This window comes from Rissa tridactyla, chromosome 2 (assembly GCF_028500815.1).
Source record: "Rissa tridactyla isolate bRisTri1 chromosome 2, bRisTri1.patW.cur.20221130, whole genome shotgun sequence".
In the NCBI taxonomy this organism is placed as follows: Eukaryota; Metazoa; Chordata; class Aves; order Charadriiformes; family Laridae; genus Rissa; species Rissa tridactyla.
Window position 1 is genome coordinate 133,989,162 of NC_071467.1, and position 27,383 is coordinate 134,016,544.

Here is a 27,383-nt window from a genome sequence, read left to right on the forward strand (position 1 = left end):
CACATTGTCAAAGATACTGTCCCTGGTTAGAGATGGAGGGAACGGTGATATTTTTATACAGTTGTGGCATGTCTGATCTTGGAACTACAGTGTTGGGATTAAGGATGCATTTTAGTTTCCAGTTTGATTCCGGTAGGGCATTAATAGCAGAAGCCACAAAGTATTCGTCTTGGAGGCTAGTTTTCACTTCCACCTGAAATCAGAGCTTTTGGGGCCAACACCTGAGATTTCTGGTAACAGAGGAACCTGAAAGTTGGTACAGTCCTGTGACAGCGGCGCGGCTGTGTGACTGTCAGGCTCAGCCTGACCTCAGCATGGTGTCCTGCCTGAGAGCAAATCAGCAGCTGAGCAGATTGCCATTAGCTGAAGGTAGCTCTTGTAAATCGGTACTTTTTGTTCTTCCCACATTTGTAGTGGGGAAAGAAAAGATGTCTTAAACCATTGCATTGTGCAATGGAAACAGAGAGCCGACTTCCAGTTTCTGTTCAGTAACTCTTTGATATAAGGTATGCTTCCCTTTTCCCATAACTCACCTAATAGAACTGTAACTGAAGATTCCTTTTTCTTACAGCCACAGTAAAACTATGCCCAATGCATCTTTTTTTAATTTTTTTTTTAAATTTATTTTAAAGATGGTAAAATGAGATCTGCTTAGGCTGCATTTGCTGCTGCAGAAGCAGCAGGCTACAGTATTTCAGACTCCTGAACAAAGCTGACTATTGTATCCTGTGGATGGACCCAGAAAAACTTCTGGGTTTTTTACCCCTTCTCCTTTTTTTTTTTTTTTGATGTTTTGGTTTTTCTTTTCTTTTTAACCATATGTCTTAAAGTCTCTACTGCCCATCAGCATTTATGTTTCACTATGTATAGGGTCAGTGAGAGGATTCTGGTAAAATCACTAAATGATCCCTTGGTTTATGGCACTGATTTAATGAGCTCTCCTGCACAAAAACGTCTAAAATGTTTTATTTCCTTCAGCTTCTGTTTCTGGGACACAGTAACTTCAGGGTGTAGGATACCCAATGCTCCTTTGAAGACCTGCAACTCCCCTTTCTGGGCAGCCAAAACCAGCATTGGGCAGTGGTACCTTGAGAGGTTCGTTCTCCTGTTGCCTGCCTCAGAGGGATGCCCCTCCTGCCCTGCCCTGGCGATAGCTTTGCTGTTGACCCTCTCTCTTTCAACCACAGCATCTGGTTTACAGCTCTCGTGTCAGGCTCGTGCACATGCACTCCATGTGCAAACTGCATCAAAACCAAACAGAACTTCTTGTAGCCAGAACAAGGAAGAGGAGACACCTGAATGTCCTCTCTTGGGCTGTTGCTGTGCTGGCACGGGCACTGCAGAAGGGCACTTCAAGTTATTCTTGTACAGAACAGAAAGAACGTCTGACCCGGTATTCTCTCGGGGAAGAGAATAGGAAGAATAATAAAGCAGAAAGGGTGGAAATATTTTAAATTAATTGGCAAAGGAAGGTACAGATCTAGCTCTTCCCCTTTAATGTTTGTGGTCAAACTTATCTGAAAACAGGAATTAGGATGTTTATTTAAAAAAAAAAATTATTCAAGACCTTCTGAACAGAAGTTATCGCACAATTGGATCAGTTCCAATTGCAAGATACTTAAATATGTGAGTTATTGGGCTTCACTATGGACTGAGGTACTGTATTGTACTACAGCTGTAGCATCTGGTGTTTTTGCTGCAAATGATATGGTAAGACTCACTCAGGATTGTGATGCTCTTGGGCAGACTCTGTAAATTTACTCATAAAACATAACTTCACTTTTTTTGTTGTTTGTGTCACATCACAGGAACAAAGCATAATTATTCTTCAAGAGTTTCCCCTTTTTCAAATTGCATACTTGCTGCCATTTTATATGTTTAACTGTTTCCTAGGAGGAAAACACTTCCAGTAGTGGAACAGCTTCCCTAACCAGTGGAGAGATTCCACGGAGCAGGTCAGAGGGGACTTTGATTGACGTGGATGACCGAACACCTTCAGCCAGCTACAGTATGTTTCTTTGCTATTTTCCATACTAAGGCTCTCCACTTAAAGCCTGTATTTTTGCAAAACTCTCAGTAGTGCCAAGAGCCATAGCTACTCTGAAAACCCCTGTAGACCATTTTTTTGGTTGGTTTTTTTTTTTTCCTTTCATTTTTTTAGTTGGGGTGTGGTTTGCACTGTTCAGGCCGTCACATATGTCCTTGGAGCGAAAACACAAGGTGTTGTCAGAAGGTCCCCTAGGAGAAACTTGCTGAGAAGTCCTCTGTCCACTGCCATAACAAACATGGGTTGGGCAGGTTGAGAGGGAGAGCTGAAATCATTAACATTTCATAAATAAATGCTATTTAGAGTATGTTCACTGGGGGTTGAGATGAGGAAAAGAGGGAGTTCTTAGCCAAATTACATTATTTAGGTTTTTAAGAACCAGCAAGGCAAGGTAATTTCGGAGTTAGCCCAGTTTAAAAACTGGAGTCTTAAGAAAGTTGATTTAACCTCATTGCTGTTTTAGCCCAAAAGTTAAGAAAACATTCCCCTCCACAAGGTAGGCACTCTCTTAGCTTTTTGTCCAGTAGCAGATGTGAGTAGTGGCGGGCCTGGCACTTGCTATGTGAGTTCAGGAGCCGGAATTATTTCCTCGCTAACCTACTGCACCCCAATAATGTGGTGTATTACCTTGACATGAGAAAGTGTCCAACCTAATGACTCAGTTTCTACCAGAGTTTTCTGCTCATACTTTTCATATAGAAACATGCCCTTTAGGGTAGGGAAAAAAACCCTAATGTTTCCTTTGGGATTAATTAATTTATTTTTTAATAGACAAAAACGATGTGACTGTAATAGCATCACAGCACAAGGAAAGCTTTTGGCCTGTGGGCAGAAACAAAAGGACTTTTCAGCTGGTGCTTGAGCAGCCCAATCTCATCTGGTGGCCCTGGCTGAGGCTGGGTGCCAGAGGGGCAGATGCTGCCCCTGGGCTTGCTCCCCCTGACAGCTCACCTGGAAGGCTCTTGTCAAGACAATGATAGAGCCTTCCAGATGGGCACCTGGGAAGTAGGTAAATTCCACTTTGGTTCTTCCAAATTGTGACTTTTTTGGAACTGTGGGAAAACTTCATGGTTTTGGCTTTTTGTCACAATTCTTGACAAATGAAACAAAAAGAAAAGTAATAAAATTTAAATATTTTGTGTGCGTCTGAAAGCACTGTCATTCTTGCAGTTGATCAATAATTAGTAACCATGGATATGGAAGGTATTATGGGAAGTGCAATAATGAAGGATATAGATTTGCCGAAAGAATAGAAATGCTGAATTTTCCCACTTAAATTAAAATTCTTTACAAGGATATAGAAAGAAGGGATGGTATAACCTCTGTATATAGAAAAATAACAGCAAACTGAAGTAATAGAAGCCCTTAGCACAAAAACTTGCAGATAGTCTATTCATTGCTGGAAATGTGAGTCTCGATCAACTTATAAACCAGCTCTGTGAACACATATTAATACAAAAAATAAGAACATCTTGTCTTCAGAACAAATAGACATTACTGTTAATAATGAGTATTTCTATTAGAAAGCATATTAAAATATCAGTTTTACACCCTTATTTGTCTATTTAAGGGTGATCTCAGAAAAATTAGTAGCCACAAAAACATTTCTCTCCAAGTTTCAAATTGTACAAGACCTCATAAATTTTACCAATGAATTTTTTTAATGGAAAGCTAGTATAGCAAATTCCACACACACTGACACAAATTGTAAGAGTGCTGTTATCAATTAAATGCATGTGCACTAGCATGAAAAGGAATCCTGAATAATGCATTTATCTGTACTGTCTACAGTGTTTGACAAATGAAACAGTGGTTGTTTAAGCTTTGCAGAGAATTAGACAGAAAGGCAAGAAATCCATTGCATTTTGTTAGAAGCCAAAAATTACTGAAATGGAAGGATTTAAACCTTAAGGGTCCATAGCATACTTGGTGCCAGTTAATAGTTGTAGTAATTGATAATGATCAGCACTTCACAGAAGAGGCTTTACATCCTTCAGCACTAATTTGTTAGCACTCTTTCTATTAACAAAGATTCTTAATGCTACTTAGCAATCAATATTGATACTCTTTAAAAAACTGAAGAAGAAATATACAAATGATCTATATGTATTTTAGGAGGATAAATTTAGTTACCCGTTAGCTTAACAGACTATCAGTTGGAAATTAATGGAATGTCTCAAGACGCTGTGCTTTAGGAAATGCTTCTGTTTTTTTCTTTTAAACAGATGTCAATGAAAGTAAATTGGATTTGGATATTCACTGGTCTGATGTATTCAAACATGCCCGTGCTGTTTCCAAGACTAATCCTTTCTGGAATGAACTATCAGCCTCCAATCCTTTCGTACATGACATAGCTGTTTCAAATAGAAATGAAAATAACAAATACCTTTCGATCTTAAAAGAAAAACCCTATTTGTTCTCCAAAGTTTCTAGCAACAGGGATTCTTTGGCTTCCTCAGGTGATGAGCTAGATATTGATTGTCTTCTAAGAAAGACTTCATCGAGAAGATCTGGACGATCCAAGAGTGTCTCTGACTTCCTGGATATTGTTGATAACCGAAAATTTAATCCTCGCAAGACACCACCTCAAAAAACTATAGCTTCAGACATGACGTGGCTTCAAAATGACCGTGAAGCCTACAAGATGGCTTGGTTGAGTCACCGACAACTCACCCGGTCTTGCCTAGATTTAGAAGCCATGAGCCATAGTCCTGGATGGGCACAAACGCAAGCTACAGACATTCATGTGGTTTGTAAACTGAATCATGAAGGGGGTTCAGTACAGCTACCTGACTCAGATATCAACATTCACGTGCCTGTGGGCCATGTATTACCTGGGGAATTCCAAGAAGTTGGTTTAAAGGCTATCCTTAACCCTCCATCATCATTTAATAATGAAATGTCTAGCACCGTAAGTCCTCTGATAGAACTTACACTGAGCAACCTCAACACGAAGGAAGCTATTTTCCTAGAGGTGAAAGTTGCAGCTAAAGTGAAGAATGATCCACTCAGCCAAGTTATGAGTGATATTGTGTGTTTTTTTAGTCTCAATAAAGAAGGGCCTTTTAAGAAACTGGAGAATTGCTACACTTATCAAGATACCATACAAGTGAAGCTAACGGACCTAAGTCACGTGATGTATGCGGTGATCGCTGTACAAGCAAACAAAATTCAGCCTCCAGCAACTAATGTCTGGGACTATGTTCATAGAACAGTCTCAGTTGGAATTTATGGTCCCAAATATATTCATCCATCTTTTACAGCAGTTTTTACAGTCTTTGGTCACAACTACATTCCAGGAAAACTTACAATTTATGATATAAAAAAGGGGGGGAAAAGTATGCCTCCTGTTGTGTTTCAACTGTGGGGAAAACATACATTTCTGCTTGAAAAGCCACAAGATCTAAACATTTCTTTGGTATCCTGTGATCCAGATTTTGAAGTGAAGCTGGAAGACCAAAGCAAAAATATTAAAGAGGAAGAGCTGAAAACTGGTGAAATGGTCCGCCAACAATTCCTGTTTTCCATGCTTGGATGTAGGGAGATGCACTTCTTTGTTTTCCTCGTTCAGATTAAAGTCTTAAAAAGTAGCCAAGTAATGCAGTTCCATGTTACGACTCCTGATCCAGCTCCAAAATTAAGTGGAATTATCAATAAGCCAAAGCGCTTACACAACCGCAAAGAAATCAAGTCTGCGCCTTTGCTTTTAATACCAACAGTTAAATATCCAAAGTTTCAAGATAAAACTTTGAGTGTTAATACATATGGAGTGGCTTTGAAAACTGTGTTACGTCAAAATAAGATTGACTATTTGCTAGAATATTTTAAAGGGGACACAATAGCACTTCTAGGTGAAGATAAAGTAAAAGCCATTGGACAAACTAAAATAAAAGAGTGGTATGTAGGAGTTCTCAGAAAAAAGATTGGTCTTGTACATTGCAAAAACATTAAAGTGATTTCCAAAGAACAAGCTATGGACACTGCTGATAGTGAGCTAACAACCAGGAATCTTGTTGAACAAATTGCATTGCCATTCAAAAAACTGACTTACATCTACTCTGTAGTTCTGTCTACGGTATCAGAGAGTGTTTATGACTGGAGAGCTTTGGCTGAGGTGCTAGGATATTCACACTTGTCTTTGGATGACTTTAATGAGACACTTGCTGATAAAGAATCAGAGAGAGTAGCGCACATTGTGAAGAGGATGAAGGAAGATTGCCACGCGAACAGAAAAAAAAGACTATTTCTTTATGAGCTCATTGTTGTAAGTATTGCATGAACTAGCTTGGTTATTGGGAATGCATTGCCAAGAAACTACTCAGTAGTAATGTGTGAACAACAAAAAATGTTCCTGCACCCTTGTGGGAATCTTTACAAACCTGAACATCTTACTAAGAGTTATAGACACCTGTGGATGGAAAATACATCCATATTCTAATGAAGAATAATACTTTCATAAATTAATTCTGAACAGTGTTCTGTAAACGTTCCAGGAGCCTTGCTCATTTGGTAGAGTGACTGAGTTGACTTTTTTGTTTGTTTGTTTTTAAACGGCCATGATTGAAATAGTTTTGTCTTTTGTCATGGAATTCATCATGGTAAATTGCACCCCTGAGCAATTCACATTCCCATTGTGAAGTATTTACTAACCTTGTAGTGTGGAAACTCCATTATTTATATATCTTGTGTATAAAGGTGCATGTCTAAGTTCACTTTGTATTTTTAAAGCAAGGAAATCCTGACCCACATGTTGAAGAAAAGATATTTTATCTACATGACAACTTCATAGTCAATGTTGTAGCAACTTAAGTCCTATTGCAAATATTTCAATATATATTTTCATGGACCTCATTTGTAAGTCACTGGACAACTTCTATATGATTCAATGCTGTTACATGTGAATCAAAAGTAGTTTTAGTCTAAATGCTTCCAGGTAATAGGTTTCATTGTGTACCATCTTAATTTACTTATGAATTTGTGTGCAAATTAATTTGGAGTTAATGTTTACTCAGTACTGTTCTTGGCTCTGACTGAAAAGTCTACCAGCCTATTTAGGGACAGAAAAGAATTAAATTTCTCCTATAAAAATGAAGTATTATGAAAGTGGCTGTTTAAAAATTCACGTTGTAGCCTTTCATCTAAAGCCTTTTGACTATCCTGAATTGCAGACCTTAACAGGGTTTACTTCTCATGACTAGTACATGCCCTTTGAAGTGCTGACAGCAATTTCAGAAGGATTCAGAAAATTTTGGTAATAGTGGCTACTTACAACTCTTAAGACTGCATTAAACTGTGTGGAATAAAACTGAGCAAGTGTGAAGTACAGTTTAGTCTGCCACATCTATGCACAAAAAGGGGAGGGGTGAGTTAAAGGTGAAAATGATCCAAACTTTTAATTGAATACAGCGAAAAAGAGTTCATTACAGAACAGGCGAAAGATGGGGCATAATAAGATTAACAATTTTATTAACAATCTTATTAAATTAATAAGATTAACAATCTTAATCTTATTGAGATGCATATGATCTTGAGCTATGAAATGCCGATGCAGGTTCTTGTCTTTGTAAAGCTAGACTTAAAGCTGGATACCACCCATGTCACTTTTGGGTAGAATTTACTGGTTATTTCTTTTAATAAATCTCCTATTTTTATGTTTAATAGGGTTCTTGACTACCAGAGCAAAGGCAAACTGAACAACTTTGTCTCCACTTTACCAAAGTATAGGGGGATTTGGTACTGTACACTATAGTCTCCTTCTCAGTACTGTGCCTACCAAAAGTTCTGGTTCACAATGAGTTTTTTTTACAGAAAAATGTTTTATGATTAAATAACACAAATGTCTGATTTCTGCAGCAATGTTTGATATTTTATCAAAAATCAGTATCTAAAACCAAGGAAAACTTCTGGATTTTTTTCTTGATCTTTCACTGAAAAAGTCAACATTTTCAGTGGAACTCTCTGCTGTTAATTTAAGGAGAAGAAAAAACAAACCTATTTTTCTCATTAGCTCTTATCCAAACAAATAAAGAAAGGAGAATGCAACATATCTGCATTTCAGGGTTTCACTCCTGGAACCATTTTAATTTGTTTGTTGTTAAAAGCTCATTTGGTATGGGGGAGGGGAGAGTTTTATGCTTGCATTTCTGCTTAATATTGATCAAATTATCAGTTCTGTTGGAGGAGTAAATCAAAAGGTGCCGGCCAACGTAATCAATGATTTTCCAGATAAGCAGTAGATGAAGGACCGCACCTTAGTATAATAATGCTCTAACTTCATTAAGTTTCCTGTCATACTTTTAAGAAGCTAAATTTGATGTCGCAAATATTTTTGTTGGAGAAGCATATTTTTCGTTTAGGATCTGTAAGCTTGGCAGGATCCATGTGACACTGGAATGCTGAAGCAGCTCAATGCCAGCTTAATTTTTTCTGAAGCTTGTCGGCAGTTTTCCTGTGAAACTGTTGGCAACACTTTTTGTAGGGAAAAAAAAGTTACATATTTGTAAGAACACAAAATAGACAAAGAGCCTTTCTGTCTGCTTAGAAATGCAGAATAGTGCTATAAAAACAAATGATAATGTTCTGTTTGTAATTACTGTTGAAGGAACACTGATGACAATGGTTGTTGCAGGCACTTTTGAAAATAGATTGCCAGGGATTAGTGGCACGTCTTACCCAGGACACCATCATTTTGACTTCAGCTGTCAAGCTTGGCAAATACTGGCGGGAGCTTGCGGAGAAGCTAGCCCGACTCACAAAGCAGCAAATCGAGGCTTATGAAGTACCCCACCAAGGGAAAAATGGCGTGGTAGCTCTGGAGGTAAGGCTCCCATGTAATGGGGCGTGCACACTTGCTCCTCCACACAAACACAGCCAGAGACCTTTCTTTGTCCTTGCGTTGTGCACTTCTTCCCTTTTGCAGTCCAGCCTCCTTATTTAATTTGTAAGCCCTTCAATGCGAGGAATTGTCACCAACTTTCGTTTGCAATTATATAGATATTCCTTTGAGGCCAATTGTTTGGTGTTACTGTGCCTAATTAATTTGCTGTGGACGTCCTGATCTCTGTCTTGAGCTTCAGCTCTTTACTCCCACCCCAAGGGCCATTTTCAGTCCCTTCTTATTGTCCTGTCCTCTTGGCAATCTTACTCACTCCTCCGCTGTCATTTCAGACACAGTGAGGAAGACCATCCAGTCCTTGCAAGAGCTACTTCAAATCACCCTCAGTACAGCTTTTGTTCTTTCCACTGAAAGGAAGCTTACTGCCACCAGTAACGCTTTTCTGTGCCCGTGTAATATTTGTGGTCATTTAGCTTAGGTAGCATGACAAGAGGTTGGAAGCCCTGACACCAATTCCACTTCTGTCCTGCTATATGAACATGGCAAATACATGCTCTACTTTCATAGTTTGTCAGGTAGGTCACGCTATTTGTCCTCCTTTGTAAAGCACTCTGCTTATACAGAAGTATGAGTCCTAAATAAAAGTCAAGTTGTCCTCTCAGATGTATTTTAGTGCAATTTTATCTGCCTAATTATATCTCTAGTACCATTTGAGGTGCCCAGAGGTACCCATGGCATCTACGCAATGTCAGATATGCCACAAGACTTAGGGTGGGCCCTCATCTGCGCCTCTGAGCCAAGAGCCAGCCCGTGCTCCTGGCACACCTTTGCCCACGCAGCCAAGTTGCTTCCTCCATTTCTCTACTCTCACTTTAACATTGAAGCATGCAGTAGATCCCCTGTTTACCACAGAGTTATATGCCAATGACTTCTAGGTCCCAGACTGGGTTTTACCATGATTATCCTCTTTAATAAGAGGGGGTACCTTATAGCGGCCTTTCAGTACCTGAATGGGGCCTACAAGAAAGCTGGGGAGGGGCAGTTTGCAGTGGCATGTAGTGATAGGACGAGGGGCAATGGCTTTAAACTAGAGCAGGGTAGGTTTAGATTAGGCATTAGGAAGAACTTTACAATGGGGTGGTGAAACACTGGTACAGGTTTCCCAGAGAGGTGGTGGAGGCCCCATCCCTGGAGACATCCAAGGCCAGGCTGGATGAGGCTCTGAGCAATCTGAACTAGTTGAAGATGTCCCTGCTTACTGCAGGACTAGATGATCTTTAAAGATCCCTTCCAACCCAACACATTCTATGATTCTATGATAAACATTGCTGAATGATGCTCAAGATGACCTTTCTGCCTTGAGTGCTTACACTCAGGCTCTGCTCCCTCTGCCTGTACCGTCATCCCCTAATTATTGCAGGTAATGCTCACGATCCAGCCTGAATTCCTTCTCTCTTACCTCTTAGTACCAAAGGAATCGCTATTTCCCATTCACAGGTTCTCAACTACTTGAGATAACTTTTTCTTCCTTTTTCTTTCCCTGTAGCTGATTCTTCCTATTCCCTGCTAAACATACCCTCCTTTCGATAGTCTGAATCCAGTGTCTTTCATCTCAGTTCTATCTGCCTGGTGATAGCTACCAAGAGATTTCTGCTCTAATCGTGAACCACCACCTCTTATTCCCTTTGTATGCTCCACTCTCCCTCCTTAATCAATATTTGACCAAAATTCCACACATTTACTTACAAGGTTCTGCACTTTTCTGCAAAATTGTTTCTATCATTGCTGTTTGCAAACACTGCCGCCTCCTCTGATCTTGCTTTTCTCTTTGAGCTATTTTGTGTATTTATTTTTTTTTAAGTTGTTCTGGGTACACTACTTGTGCCTGGATGCACCTTTCTCATTAAATTTTTTTCTCATAAAACTCTCAGGTCTATCAATCCCTAGTCTACTACTCTCCTTTACTGAAAAAATCACCCTGTTATTGGCTCTGTTTTTGCACTACCTTATTCTAAAATACTAAAATAAAACAGAATGTGAATGTTTGTTATTTCCATTACAGTTTGTTTGTTTGTTTGTTTGTTTTTTAACTTTTATGCAGTGCCTTGCCTGACTTCCTAGACTTTTGTTTTACTTACTAAGCTTTCTGTGTTTCTCTGACAAAACCCCAGCTTTCTACAGAAGGAATTATAGATCTGAACAATGTGTGACTCTACTGGTCTTCATGGTATTTGGAAATGTTTTCTCCTTTGCTAACAGACAGCAGAACAAAAACAATCTTAAAACTCTTTTTCCAGCACCATAACTATTTAGTTTTATATATAAATATATAAAAAATACGTATGCTTACTTTGTTTTAAATGTGTGTCTATTTTTATAAGGCCCATCTTCTGCTTCATACACTCTGTTCTTTGATTTTCAAAAGTTTTTTACATTATTTTTATGATAAACCACCTACAAGATCCTCTGCCTTTCAGTGACAGTGTCTGCTGCCAGAAGATAGTACAGTCAAATTCATCATAAAAAAGCCAATAATAGAGTATGTTCTATTTTTCAAGAGAACATTCAACAAGCAATCAAAGATCAGAATTTTGCTTTATTTTTATGTCATTTCTCAAGACTTAGGATGGGCCCATGAGGAATTTATTGGTTTCGTGTGAGCTTTGTACCAGTGCTTGTCCACACAGGTATGAGTTCAAAGCACACTGTGTTTCTAGCCCTGGTATCTCACGTGAACACTCAGCATCCTCATGGTCCTGTGAATCTAACCTTGAGTTTCAGTACTTTCTACTGAATTTCAGTGCTTTCTTCTGACCTCTGAACTTCTCAGTGTTCTGGTGAATTTGAACCTTTACATAGAGAAAGCAATACTCTGTTTATAAAGTTTTGAGTATGTTGTTCAGTAGGGATGCAAAATTTATGCAACTAACGCAGTGTAAATTCATACCTGTGTGGAGATGCCCCTAGCGTTGTTACAAAGTTAGCATTAGTCTCACCAATTTCAGAATGATTGCTGATCCTCACATTTACTTAGCAAGCATAACAGAACCCTGATTAAAACCACCTTGTCCTAGCCTGGAGTTTTCTAATGGAAAAGCTTTCTTATTGATAGTAGTTGTTGGTGTGAAAATAGGAAGCCAAACACAGATGAGGGAGTAATACGTCTTGGCTAATTATTGAGGATTATCTGAAAACATTAAGCAATTCATTACCCATCAAGGACTGTTCTCCCATCAAGAGAATTGATTGGCTGAAAAATGTTTCTACTTTTAAACTTAATATTTTTATAGTAGGAGAAGTCTTTTCCCAGTTGATCACAGAGGTAACTTGAGGTACATACAATTGGTGCCTAGATTTTGAAGTGCTTTTCATCAGTAAATTCCAAATCACTTTACAGAGGATGTAGGTATCATTATTACCTACTCAGCAGAGGCATTGGGAGCAGAGGGAAAACTCATGCATGCAGCTGAGATGAGACTGGCCCAGCATGCTGCAGTGATTTAATGTTTTGCCTGAAAATCTGCTTTAATATAATTCAGGAAAGTCAAATGCAATTCAGTTCAGCCACTACATTAAAGTATGGGGATGTGGAGAAGGACCTGCCTTAGAAGCCTGGTTTGCAGTGTTAGTTCATTGTGGTGAGGGCATAGATTATTGCTGAGTTAACCATGTATCACTGATGACCAGTTTATAAACTTTTAACCCCCCTTGCCCCCTCTCCCCGCCCCTTTTTTTTTTTCTTTTCTTTTGTCCCAGGGAAAAAAAAATCAATTGTGACAAAGTAGAGGAAAGCAGGATTTGTATTTTAAACACATTTCAGCCAATTCTCTGATTGCAGTGTCAGACTGACCTTCAGCATAACTCAAAGCATCATATCTTTTCATACTGTCTCTTCATATTTTAGTGAAGACCGAAGGTGGTACCCCAATTCTTCAAATATCCTGGTCTGTCAGGAGTATAAGGAAAGGAAGCATAAGACAGAGAAAAGGCATAGCCAGCAGTAGAATATCAGGAAATCCCAGCTTCTCCTGTTGCCTGCTTTGATTATCAAGCTAAAAACAGACACTTTCTGGTGTCACCATAAATACAACAGTGGTGAGCTGCTTTAGTTCATTAAAGTATATTGTAATATATAGTATTTACAGTAGTACATTAAAACCTTCTTTTTCAACATAGTCTGTCTAATAAAAGGGAAGAAGTCATCATTCTCCTTCTTCCCACCTACCACCAAACTACTTTTCTTTCCTCCTTTTGTAACCTGATGGTTATGATTTAAGATAGACTTGCTTAAAGCGAGAAGTAGGCAGCATTGATTTTAGGTAAATGATGGTACCCTTCCCTTCTGTACACCTAAAATGAGAAACTGCACTGAAAACATAGGCACTTTTTTACATCTTAAACTGAAGGCAGAAGCCAGACTAATCAGACTACAAGACACGCTACTGGGGTTATGAGTTTGATGGATTTTTCCATTTGGGAATGGGGGACAAAGCAAACAGAAGTTGAGGGAGATGTTTACAGAAACTATGATAGAATCAATCTCGGGATAAGTTGAGAGTTCTTAGTCCAAATGTGGAGAAAAGCGCAGAACTATGGGCAAAAAAATTCTCCTGCTACTCAGTTCTTCAATGGATCAAGTAAATAAAGCTTAAATCAAGGAAGCGGAGCTTTATGTTGTGTATTATTTGTAAATTAATAGGATTATATTGAGGAAATAACCAGTTTCCTGCTGAATTATCCTTCAGAACCATGAAAACTGCTTTTCCATTAAAAGAGAAAAAGATGTTAAAAAATCTGGACTTCCTGATCACTTCTGTGTGTAGGTATATAAAAATGTGCACACATCAGTCTGTATGCTTTTATTACTATGCATAAGTGTGTTTCTGTTAAAACAGCAAACGCCAGAACCTTTTAGGAAAGCGATGGGTTTCTTGCTTTGTGTATCATTGCTGCAATTACTAACCCAATTGCTGTTGGCAAAACCTTTATTGCCAATGATGAGTGGGAAACTAGAAAGTGGATAACCAAAGTTAAAATTGGAAAAGCAGCAGCTGGGAAAACAATCTTTGTGTTTGTAAACTGAGCAAACTTACTCTGGACATCAGCACTTCGAAAGATGTGTGTCCAGCTTGGTATCTGAATCATGCTGTCATAGCTTAATTAATGTCACTAAATCAATGACAGATCACACCTGCTAAGGATCTCCTCCATATTTGTTTGGCATAAAATAAACATATTGTAGTTTGAAAGAAGGAGCACTGGTAACCTGTCTTTTCATTTCCTCTGTTTCTTGCAGGACGCTTTTTAAATTGCATGTCCTGATTTTAAAAAATTAATTATTAAAGCTTTTGACTGTCTTGCTTTTGGAGTGTTTGGGTTTTTTTTTTCGTTTTTTTTTTTTTTTTAAACAGAGTTTTTACAGATAGATCATCTTCCTGCTGCTGTTACCAGAAGACATTTTTGTAAAGATAAGAAACATGTTTAAAATTTCCAGGCTAAGCAGGGGGACAGTGGGATGTTGATTAATGAGACAAAGGGAGGCATTTACCATCAAAACCAGTCAAACTCCAAATAGGGAAACTGCTGTTGGGTATATGCATTGCAAAAATGACCAAGAGGAAAGTGTTTTCCTTCCACCCCTGTTTTTTGAATTATATTTTCAGACGGGGATATATTTCGACTTGGTGATAAATGAAGAATTTATCTTTCCATTATTTACCCCTCTAAGAATTTGAGAGTTTCATAGAAATGAAGTACGTAAGGTTAGTGCACTTTTTATATCAGTATGTCTTTTATCATACAGCATTTCAGTGAGGCTAGGTATCAAACACTTATTTACTTTTTGATGACTATTCCACTATTGGAAAGATTTAGATTTTTTGCTCAGTAATTCAATTTCTGCAGCTAAACTCTTTTTCTTTTTCTGCTTTATTTGCAGATGATGTGGAAGCCTGCATATGACTTTCTCTACACGTGGGGTGCCCATTATGGAGACAGCTACAGGGATGTACTGCAAGATCTGCAATCAGCCTTGGATAAAATGAAAAACCCAGTAACAAAACAGTGGCGAGAGTTAACTGGAACGTTAATTCTTGTGAACTGCATGGAGGTGCTAAGGGCAAGTGCTTTCTCCAAAACAGAGGAAGAGGAATAGTTCACCAAAATATGTTTTTGGGGAAATCTCTTGAGAAACTGTACTGCTGATATTTGTGTTTCAGTGATGCTTGCAGAACAGGACAGAATGCCCCATGGTTCTCAGCTACAGATCGTCAGAACTTGCTAAGGACTACCAAATAAATAAGAAAAGAGTGGGGGATTCAACTAGTGAGGTCAACAAAAATGACTTGAATTCTGCACTGTAGGTTCCAAAAAGGAGCTATTTCTGATTCAACTGACTTTCAGGTGGAGATCAGTTTTAAAAACAGAACTATGCATGGTTGAGTTCAGCCTGCGGGGCCTAGGTTTACATTTTTTGCAGTAGGGTATTAAAATTAAATATTTAATACATTATTTTAATTCGTGCCCAAAACCCTCAACTCTAAGTCAATGGGTGCAGGGTAGCCTAGAAAAAAACTTTAGGATTTTTCAGTTCTCAACTGAGACGAAATTAATCTCATCTCACAAAACAGAAATTCAACAGTTATTTGCACCTGGAAAAATTGATGTGTGCTGCTCAGTCCTTCCAAAACAACTTCTGCTGTCTTTTCTGGAGACTGGAAGAGAAAAAAGCAATGTCATGGTCAAAGGTGATTGGTTTGTTGATGTAATTCAACACTGTTTGTATATGTGGGGGTTTTTTTGTGTTTTTTTTTTTTTTGTTGTTGTTGTTTTGGGGTTTTTTTGACATTCCAGCAAATTTGTCTAGATTCTGCTGAGCGGAAATTCAGGAAGCCTTCTCGGCATACACTGTCCGTCCCTCTGAACATTTGCTTATTCCTACTCTGTTGTTAATAAATAGGTAAATAGGGAAGAGTGGCTTTGTAGGTACAAGGGCTGTAGACAGCTCACACCTGCTTCTGTTAATAATTTTCTTCCACCTTACTGTATGAAGAATATGGGGTGATGGCTATTATTTTCTCAAAAAAAGTTAACAGTGGCATGCTTTTTAGATGCATTTATTTATGGAGCAATTAATTATCATTAGTCATATGCTCTAAAAAGAACCCTGCTTAGCTGCTATCAACAAAAATATTTCGATTCCAGAGTAGCTTATTATAAATACAGAAATTACAGGATGAATAATAGCTACAGGCTAACCGATGTTATTTAATTTTTTAACATGATGTTAAATATATTTTTAGTTAAGTGGTAGATGTAAAAGGTTAAAGCCATTTTGAGCAGCTTTGATCAACATTCATTCAGAAACTTCAGCAAATACTCATGACAACCAGTTGAAAAGAAAATTGGTGTTCTGCCATCACTTGCAGTTGACAAGACAAAGCTAAATTCTTTCAGGAGTACAGCAAAGGAGTAACATTTCAGTCCATAACCTGTGCTTCCACTTAGTTGATCTCTACTAAGAAGGGAGGTTTTGTGATTCTAAAACAAAACTGTACATTTAAATATTTTTCTTCCCCTCCCCTTTCCTCTAACCTGCTTTCTTTTCTACTTTCATTACGCTTTCGCAAAGCACGCATAGCTCAGGAAGGAGGCTGAGGAAAGAGCACTTGCTTCAGTAATAGGAAATAGAAAGCAGAATAGACCTTAAATTAAAATAAATTCTTTAAAATAATACTTACAAAGTACCACTGCACATTCCCAGGAAAACTTTTTGGAGGTTTCTCAGACTGCTGCTGTGAAACCTGAACAGGATTTTGCAGTGGTGCAACAGGTCACACACCATCTGCCTGCTTAAAACTGCAGGGAAATACTTTTTTTGCTCCCTAATAGCTGAAATACCAGAGGAGATCACAGAGCAACTCTTTCAGATTCACGATGTTCTCTCACCAGCTGTTCTTCCCGTGTCCCAGCAGGCCATGCTCACTTACTTAAAGCCTGTTAAGCACCTTTATTTTTTCTTTTTTTTTTTCTTTTTTTCTTTTTTACCCTCTTTTGTTAACCTGGCTGCAGCAGCTAAGCAACTCAGCTTACTCCTGCTTCTGAAGACAGGTCTCTGCTTCCATCCTTTTTTTTTGCACATCTTAATTTCTTACCTTTACTAAATGTGTGTTTACTACACGACCTATTGAAAAAGAAAGTAATTTCTTGGTTCAGTCCTGTATTATTCTGTTATTGCTACTAGTCGAAAGAGGGGGAAAAGCTACCAAAAGCACCCATTCCTAGTTGTGTGATTTTACCAAATATGAAGGACAAGCTGCCCAAAGTCTTCAAGGCTGAAGGACAATCCATCCTGAGAAAGTGGTCAGTGATCAGAATTGGGAAGAGACGTGCCTGGGGAGCAGAGGCTGCTGCCGGTTCTTCTCATGGCCAGGCCCTTTCATTGCTGTGAAACAACGGGAAAGTTGTTTCTGTCTTGAATGAGAGTTGAATTTGGCCCAGTAGATTTAGCAAATATTGACTTAGTGAGTCAGTGTTCTCCTTAGCTTGCAGAATTATGCAACTGATCCTCCAAGAATATTTCTTTAAAAGGGAATTTATATCTGTCTGTAGTTGTGCTGTACTCCAGGGTCTTCGACTGTGGGCTTTGGTTGCTAATTGCGCTCCCCATTTTTACTTTAAGCTTCTGCTCATATGAATGAAATGTGCACTCGTGCAATATTCTGTTTACTTTAGCAGCCCACACTGGATATATTAAAAAAAAAAAAAGGTATTAAAACCCCATATTTTATTCTCTAGTATTCAAAACCACAAAATGCCAACTGAGAGTGGAAGCAGCTGCACTCAGCGGCAGCACACAGCTAGGAGCACATGGCTTTGGTAAACACAGTCTGTTCTTGACCTTTTCTCCTTTCCTCCCACCCTGTCAAGAGAGAACAGCTTTCCCAGGAGCCTGCACACATACCTTCTTGGATTTCTGCGAAGTGGGATGAGACTAACAACTCCTTGGGAGGAGACAAGGAAAAATACCAGCCCCTGGTCTTTGCCTTAAATGACCCTCTGCTTCCAGTTTACCAATTTCTTTGAGTAGCCTGGGGAAAAGAGCTGTGTCAGCCAGTTCCATTTCCCTTTGTATGTGTAGGCAGAAAAAACACCCCTTTCACCATCCTTCTAAGCTCTGAATAGGTATGTTTCTTAAGCAAATGAGCAAATGAAAAACTTGTGAGTGCACCGATTGCTTTACAATTCCACCTACCCATGAGAGCTGGAAAAATGGTTCCCTCAGGCCTGGCTGCACCTGAATGGGGCAGACACCTTCCACAGTGGGCAGCGGCAAGGAAAATCTAGCTGTCAGAAATGATGTTTTTCCAATGAAGTTGGAAGCCACTGCTGTTGTTACAGTGCAGAGGTATCTCAGCTCCATGGTCCACTACCACAGTAAGGTGACATATTTCTGAATTAAGAAGAGTCAAGACAGGAGAGAAAAGGTAAATTATTCCCCCACGTAAGTTCCAGTCGTCCAGTTGGGTTTTGGGAAGGATTCTGTTCCTTAGATTTCACTCACTTTTTTTTGGAAAGCAGAGGTTTAGGGAAAGGAAAGGAAGTTTCTTTTAAAATATAAGTAAAGGGCTACTCCCCAAGAAAGTCTGCAGGCAGCAGGTCAGACACCAAGAGCAAGCTGCAGGTTGAAGGGCGTTCTTTGGGGAATTGTCCAGGGAAGAGAAGGGGAGGAACCATCAGACATCCTTCTTCCTACTGAGGCCGGAAAAATGGGGAGAGGTGGGCAAGTGTCTCTTTTAAGTCCCTTTTTTTTGTTGTTGTTGCTGTGAAAATGACTGATTTTCACAAATTCTTCTCGTAAACATAAGCTCTTTGAAAAGCAAACACTAAGCAGCTCCAAAGAAACAACTCTATTTTGTTTTGTGGAGTTGACTCTGAAGACTTATTCCTAAAGTACTTCTGGATTCAGTAAGTGATCAAGCCAACAATGGTCTACTAAATAATAAAGGCTATTGTTTAGAACTGAAGATGGTAATACCATGTTCCCAGCTAAACCCAGTGATCTAGCTTTTTTATCATCTAATAGCTTTTTCAGCTATGGTCAGCTGAACCAAATAGGAATATAAAGCTTTGCTGTTTAGTTCTGTTTGTGTTGTAGCTATGAAAATTACCCATGAAAAGACAATACAATGGAGAGTAAGGGGGTTGGATTTTTTTTCCCACCCTAGGAAAAGCATGTAGCAAATGGTATTCTGCACATTAGTGTGAGACATCAGCCAGTCTATTAAATTCTTTGGAGAAGTCCTAAAGCAATTGTAGATATGTAAAGAAAATGTTAGTCCAGTGTGGGTGATAACCATTTTTCTTGAGAGTTCTGCTGTCAATAAATGTCTCCAGACAGTATGGGACATCGTTCTTCAAATAACCTGTGATTAGTCTTAGAACAGAAAGTGCCATTTTATATTTGTTGCCAATGTGTATATATATATTATCTATTTTTTTTAACTGACAATATATATTTTTAAACAAAATAAAGGAAAATGATATTGTCCACTGGAATCTTGCATGGATTTGGTTTTGCTTTTGTAAGACAAAGAAGAGAAGAGGAAAATGGCCACGGGGTGAAAGAGCATGGTTCTGTTAATCCTAATTTTTCTTCATTTAAAAATTCTCTGTGTTAAAAGGATTAACGTCTGCTCCTTTTACTGTGTTATGCTGATTTTGTCTGGGATAGAGTTGATTTTCTTCATCGTAGCTACTATGGAGCTATGTTTTGGATTTCTGCTGGAAACAGTGTTGATAATACAGGGATGTTTTCATTACCGCTGAGCAGGGCTTACACAGAGTCAAGGCCTTTTCTGCTCCTCACACCACCCTGCCAGCGAGTAGCTTGGGGGGACACAAGAAACTGGGAGGGGACACAGCTGGGACAGCTGACCCCAGCTGACCAAAGGGATAACCCATACTGTCTGTCACTATGTTCAGTCATAAAAGTTGGGGGAAGAAGGAGGAAGGGAGGTTGTTCAGAGTTATGGCGTCTTTCTTCCCAAGTAACCATTCCGCTTGATGTAGCCCAGCTTTCCTGGAGATGGCTCCCTGCTTGCCAATGGGAAGCGGTGAACAAATTCCTTGTTTTGCTTTGCTTGTGTGCGCAGCTTTTGCTTTACCTATTAAACTGTCTTGATATCAAGCCATGAGTTTTCTCACTTTTACCCATCTGATTCTCTCCCCCATCCCACCGTTTGGGGGGTATAAGTGAGTGGCTGTGTGATGCTTAGCTGCTGGCTGGGGTTAAACCACAACATGTGTTCATAAGCAAAAGTAATTTGTTTAGATTTTTTCCTGAAACAGAATGAATTTGCTATTGAAAAAAGGGCTGTATGTGGAGCTTGCCGGGGAAGCCAGGCCTCTTCACAAGAATATGCCCTCAAATTTTCTCTTTTTTTTTGTTGCAGAATCATGAAAGTAAGTTTGAAAAGGCGAATCTTTGTTTGAAAAGGTCAGTCAAAACTGACACAAGCTTCTGAACCTTCAGTAGAAAGAAATAATACTGCTGATTGGCTTTAACTGAATATTTATTTCAATTTTCTCAAATCAAATTTTTACTTAAAGATCTTTTCAGTACGAATTAGCTAAGAATACAGCCTATATCTTCAATCCTAAATTTATGATCAGTATTTTAATTTAAAACTAAGTAGAAGGAATTACTATACTGACTAGAAGGTCCATTTACATATCCATTCTAAATCCCAGGTTTTAAAATGTAAATGAACTGGCCTGCCAGGAATAGGGATGGCAGCACAACAGTCCCAAGAGAGCAGACAAAGACGAAGTGCATTCAGTTCCACTCCACAACTTCAGAGCTTTAAACCTTATGTTTGTGGTAAACTCAGAACAAGACCTAAATACAGCCTTGTCAAATACAATACCCTGAGAACAAAGGGAATCAGGAGTGACAGGGAGGAAGTGACTAAGCAATGGCTGCTCAGTATGTCTCATAACAATGAAGTTATCAGGCGATGGATTTAAAAATAAGCGAAAATACCTTTTCACTCAGTGAGGAACTGGGGAATGTGTTGTTATGGGATATTGTAGAAGACAAAAGCGTAAATGGGTGCAGAAGGCAATTAGTCAAATTTATGGAAAAAAGTGCCTTGTGGATGTGGTGGTTTGTGTACAGCCAGCAGCTTTGTGTAACACAGAGTCAGATACTGAAAATGCAGCAGGGAGAAATATTATCCCGTGATTGCTCTGTTTCTCACACTCTTCCCTGGAGACTGTGGGGCTGGAGCAGGCAGGCGCCTGCTCTCACCCAACTCTCCCAGTGGTCTTATAAATATAAGGCTGGCACAGTCCTCACACAGCCTGGTATGCTCCTTTCTAGCACCCCGTCTCCCTTCTGCCCCCAGCTGCAATTCATTCAGCAACAACCGTGGCCCCTCTTATGGTCCATGGCCTCAAGTGCCAAGAGCTGCCGGTTGGATTGAGCCATGATCCTCCAGCCAGCTGTCTCTGGCAATGGGGTTGCTGATGCGGGAGCACAATCCCAAACTGCTGGTAACCCAGCCAGACTTCCCCAGGGCTGGCCCTGCTCCGTGACCTTTCTTCTCTCTCAGGATCCAGCATAGCCGTACTTCACACATCAGAGGGAAAAACAAGGAGGTGACAAAGGCTGTGTGGGGGAAAGGAGTGGCAGATTTTAAAGGAAATCTCACATGAGAAAGCTCATTTCTAAATTCTACTTACAAGTAGGAAATGTTACTATTAGAGTCTGAAACCATTTCATATAATGCCACCCTTTATTCTTCATACAAAAGCCTCTATTGCTATTAATAAAGGAGTTTAAAAAAAAAACAACAGCTAATGGATGGTTTAATAATGCTGCTTATAAAACTAATTGTGCGTAACTGAAAAGCTCTCCCTGGGGTCCCATTTGCAGTAGGGTTAAATAGGATTATCAAATCTAAAAAAAATATAAAAAAATAATCCTGAAGCCTGAAGAAGAAGTCACAAAGCAAGAGGGAGGTGGGACATTTTGCTGAATAAATTACAGACCTTTAGTCATTAGTGCCAGGGGATTATCTCATAGAAACAGAAATCTGAACTGGATCCATATGCCTGCAAGCGTCGTTAAAGGTTTTAGGTCAGAAGCCGCATTTTCATACCTACAAACAAGTCTCTTTACCTGGAGACCTCCAGCCAGCAAAATGACGTCAGCAGCTGTCCATATACACTGCATGTGAGGGTATCAAACATAGCGAACTGCTGTAGAAAAACTAAATGGACCTTGCCCTTTCCCAGTATTTATTTGCCTATAAAAGGCGTATATTGCTCCATAAAGCAGATGTGGTGGTGCTGCTGAGATGGGGAGAATGAGTACAACCTGTCCAGGCTCGTGTTGAAGCTGTCTTGGTCGCATTTCACGCCACAGGTGCTGGTTAGAAGAGCTCACATTGGCGCCTTGGTTACGCAGACCCCTTTGCCACCCATGCTGCCAGCCTGCCTTCCCAGGCTTGCTCATCCCTTAAAAACCTCCTGCCTCTCTCCCCAGAGGTGTCCTTTCCTTGACGTATCTGGCAGCCATTGAGCGGACTCCCACCCCACCTTACATCTCAGCCACCCTCACTCACCCACCTCCCTGGGTCCTGGTTTTCCCTGAGACCCCCCCCACTTCCTCTGAACCCATCCCTCTGCACCTTCTCCTTCCCCCAAAGCTCCTCCTAAGGTGGATCCCCACCTCCAACAGCCTCAGCTCCCCAGGCTTTCTACCACCTACAGGGCACCTCTGTGCGCATCTCTCCAGCTCTACCCTGTGCCCACCACCTCACAGCCCTGTGGGTCCTTGCGGGGTTTTTACAAATGCTGCTGATGCCCTTTGCTAGTCCCCTGGACAGTCGTGTGCGACGCTCTCCTGTTAGTGCCACAGTGGCTGAGCTCAGCCCTTCCTTTGGCTCTTTGCTCAGGAATAGATTCCAGGATCCAGCCCCTAATGAGGTTGAAAACAACCTGGACACAGGCTGCTTCAGCCAAAAAAATCTGCCCACGCATAACTTTGAAGGCAGGAGAGAAGAACATATGCAGACAAAGAGCAAAAGAGAACACAGAAACGTGATAGCCCTGTCTGTTAATAGAGAGAAGACAAAGACAAAGGATGATTTTTTGACCCTAGACAAAAGACACCTTCTCACAGGTTCCTGCTTTCTTGCTATTTTATACATTTTTTTAATGAATTAAGCCAAGAAATTTCACAGCAGCACAGAAGTTGAGGCCAGTCTCCTGTTTCTTAACAGTCGCTTTAACCTCACATGGCTTTTGTCCTTTTGAAAGACTTTTTGCAAGTAGGATTATACTTTGGAGATTGGATTGCATAAAGGTAAGCACTGCTGGCACAGAAACACGGCATGTTAGAGTCTAGGAACAATATTGATGGAGCTTATGTGGGACGATTGCACTCCTACTTAAATTTGTGTCACGTTATTTCACCAGAGAGGAAAATATACCAAAACACAGGACGTGGATGATACAGTAATTAAAACCACTACAAGATATTAACAGCCAATCAACACATGTCAAGCCCTCTTCACAGTTTATTTTTGTCTGCTCTAAAGTATGTCTGGAGAGGAGGGGAAGCTAAAAAAGGAGGGGGCGGGGTAGGAAAGAGAGTTTATTATTACTTGGATGATTATTATTGTTATCTATTTGTACTACATCAATGGCTTGTTTGAGGCTGAAGATTTATTGCGCAGTGATCTCCAATAACGGAAAGTGAGAAAAAGCACAAGAAGAAAAGTGAAGCGACAAAACCTTTTTTTCAAGGTTACCCAAAGGATGTCACTCCAGGATTTTTCCAAATGCTAGTTCAGGCCTTATCCATTGGATATTGCTGCCTTTATAGTTATGTGGCTTATCATGAAGCAGTATGTTAAGAAATACTGGTCTTTTGACTGCAGCAAGGTTCACAGGTTCTTCACAGGCAGCATTTGCAGGCTGTATACAGTGAACATTTTTTCTGTCACTTTAACCAGACACATATCCATCAGCTGACCAAACTGTGGGCGTCCTCTGCCATGTGTTATCCACGCGTGTCACTGCACATGGAGAAAGTACACTCCGCCTGATGGGAGGTGCAGTCACGTGGGGGGTCAGTGATACCCTCACACTATGTGCGGACGTGGGATGGACCTTTAGGAAAAAAGACCTAGCCTGGATTGAAACCATAAGCTATAAAGTCTGATAAGCTATAAAATTAACTATGTAAGAGATGTTTTTATTCACTTACCAGTGGACCTCTGAAACAGGATGTTTTTGTAGAAATCCTGACTGCTGTTATTCTTTTATTTCAGCTTTGGCAATGCCCATATGGCCAATAAAAACAAAAGCTGGGAAATAACTTTAGCAGACAGAGACATTGATAGAGGAGTCCTTCTGTCTCTCTGTGTAATACCCAACTACAAGTAAGACCCGAGACTGCGTAACACCCAATCAGCAAGTTTTTCTTGAGAAAAGACAACACTTAAATAATCCAAGAGCCTTTTCTAGGCAATGTCAGGTGCATCTCCAGAATGGGCAGCAACAAGAATTTTGACCACTTCTTATTAACTGAAATCTTATTTCATATTTCACTATATAATTGGATCATTCCCGAAGTGAACACCTTTCTTGTAACTGTATAGCTTCAGATGAGCTCTCTCTAGCTCATCATGATTCTTTCAAAATGGATATCACTGAGTACAGGAAAAGAGCATCCCAGGCTAGTTAATCTAAATGAGAAATCTTGAACCTGGGTCCACCTACAAGCCTCCAAATAAGGTACTGGCTTTGCATATATTTTTTCCCTCGCGTCCAATTATTTTCTTCCTTAGGGATACCTATTAACTTAGAATAGTGCTGCCAGCTCTCTCTTTTTTCTCATTAAGGCAGAATGGACTCACTAAAAGACGTATATAAGCTAAGGATGCTCTGGCCCTTCATTATGTGCAATAATAATAGTTTTCACTGTACCTATTAAAATATCTTAGTTATATAGCCACATTAGTTTGTATTCTGCTGGGTTTATGTTACTAAGTGTTACACTTTTAGGACTGTAGTCTTGCAAATTCTGACTAATACCCCCCCAAAACCTGCACTATTTCCCTATACTTACCTATACTAAATGGCTTATACTACAACTCACCGTTTTTTTTTTTCTCTTTTTAAGAAAAGGAACTTGAAAATCCAAATTTCCTCTCCTCCCATTCCTCATCCTTTTCCGTGCACCAGAAGGATGCAGCATTTGTTATACAGTACATAGTACCATTTTTGCGGGAGGTACTTATTGAAATACTGGCAGCACGTGACTGAGATCATAATGAGCACAAAAGTGCTTACACAAATGCTAAGAGGAAGCCAGCATAGTACAGAGCAACAGGCAGAGAAAGAATTGCTGAGGTTAGCTGTAGAGTTCCTGTGCGATGTTATTAGTTGTGGCCCACCAAAATTTTGCAAAACAACTTGACTTAAAAGGAAATAAACACTAATGTCAGCCATTGTCTCCAGTCACAGACTAATAAAAACCAGAGTGACTCTTCATCATTCTGGAGTTATTTCTTCTTTCTGTGTTTCATTTAGTGGAAGATGCCTCACAGTTTCCATGCATGAATGCAATAACAAAAAAATACGGATTCCTTTTTCTAGCCTTCTTTGGTTCATATACAGTTCTGGAAAATATTCCTCTGGGGCTAGTACTCCCCTCAAGAAAATCAATGATTTCTGAGCACAATACAGTAATTAAAGTCTAGCTTGCATAATCTTGTCTGTGCCTCCTATTTGTAATTAGCTTAATTAATGAAGGAGAGGATCATAGGAAAGTTTAAAAGGTCTAAGGTTTAACGTACCTTTAAATACCTGTAGGTACAAAGTACCTACAGACATTAAAGTGATTGCATCCAAAATCTCACTCTTCAAAACTCTCTTCGTTTTTTCTATTCCATTTTTGTAGGTGTTTGGGTTTTTTTGTTTGTTTGTTTGTTGGTTTTTTTTTAAGTCTGGTTGACTATTTCCCCCTTCACTGTCACATTAACATCAAGACTCATTACGATTACTTTAAAGGCAACACATAACACTATAACCCTGCCTTTGTCTTTCATTACCCTTCTATTACACCTGCACCTCCTTCCATCTCTTTGCACTCCTTGGATATTGATGTAAACAGTGAAAAAGCCATACTGGGGAGATTTGTAGCCTGATGCTGATAGGACGCAGCTGAAGGTCAGGAGATAATTTAGACAAATGTATTTAAAGGGATTTATTATGTGCTATTTGTAGTAACTGTTCCAGAAACAGGCAGCACCTGTACTGTTGTGCTAGGCATTGCATAAAGTCAGAGCAAAAAGTAGTTGTCAAGATCTTCCTGAAGCAGCTACAGAATTCAACTGTAAAGGGCACTGAGATGCTTTTCTCCTACTCAGAAATGTCACAGATGCCCACTAATTTTTGACTGCCATAGTCCCTTTGATCATGACTGTAATTTTAGTACCATTAGCTATCTGATTCTGCAGCAGCAGTTGGAGTACCGTGGGCCTAGTTCTCCCTCAAACAAGGATTGTACACATATGAATATTCATGATCCACTGCACGGGACAAGTCAAGGTAATTGGTATGAAATAAGGAACACAAACTCATGCGTTTTAGCCCCAGTTATTGTCCCAGCCATTTCTTACATTGGCTCCACCTGTGATGTTGAACACATGGTCGTCAATATTTTCCTAAGCTGAGGGTTCAGACTGACCCATTTACCTTGTTTTGAGCGCTATCAGTTTGTCTGCTCCCATTACTCACTTGTCAGAGCCCACATAAATGTCAGTATAAATTGTGAGGAATAACAAATGTAAGCTCTTTCCAGAACTGTCTGCTTCACTAAGCGCTGTGAGCTACTTCTGGAGGAGACCCGGAGTCCAAGCATGCATCTCACCATCTTGCTACAAGTCAAATTGTTTTCGTGGTCACCACCTTCTACTGGAAGAAACTTCTTCTTTCAGGCAACTGTGGTGCCAGATCTTTTAATTGGCCCATGCAGCTGGAATAGTGCTCTCACTTTACAGATCCTCTGGAAGGTCCCAGGGTGGGCCAGTGCTGAGATTTGTCACACTGTTATACAGGGAATGGCCTCCTGCTATTTACTTATCATGAAGTTGCACTTCATTGAAGGCACGTCAAGGTAAAATTCAAATGAACACCCACTCACGTAACTCCAAAGTAGGCAACACAGTTGCACTTATTTCTACAAGACAGCTGCAAATTAGAAAAGAACCCCTGTGTGCTTAACAGACTTCATAAATCAGAAATGTCTCTATACCCCTTACAAAACTAGTCTGCTGTCATATTGTACCAAGGTGATGTCTGCCCCAACTTCCTACTGTTAGAGAGTTGATGATTAGACAGATCTCATCAGAAAGCACACCTCTGTCAGTGGGGCATGTTGACTTTTATAGCCAGTCTCCTCTTCAATGCCTTTCAAGGCATTTG

At 39.7% G+C, this 27,383-nt stretch overlaps 1 protein-coding gene across 1 annotated transcript in view; it reads left to right on the forward strand.

Annotated features, from left to right (window-relative positions):
• The window catches only part of MACC1 (MET transcriptional regulator MACC1), a 37,066-nt gene extending 17,681 nt beyond the window's left edge, over positions 1-19,385 (forward strand). The window contains exons 2-5 of the mRNA XM_054193463.1: positions 1,894-2,008; positions 4,273-6,311; positions 8,676-8,864; positions 14,821-19,385. Of these exons, the coding sequence (XP_054049438.1) occupies positions 1,894-2,008; positions 4,273-6,311; positions 8,676-8,864; positions 14,821-15,036 (2,559 nt within the window). The 3' untranslated portion in view covers positions 15,037-19,385. The remainder of the gene's footprint in view (positions 1-1,893; positions 2,009-4,272; positions 6,312-8,675; positions 8,865-14,820) is intronic.
• Positions 19,386-27,383: the final 7,998 nt, after the last annotated feature.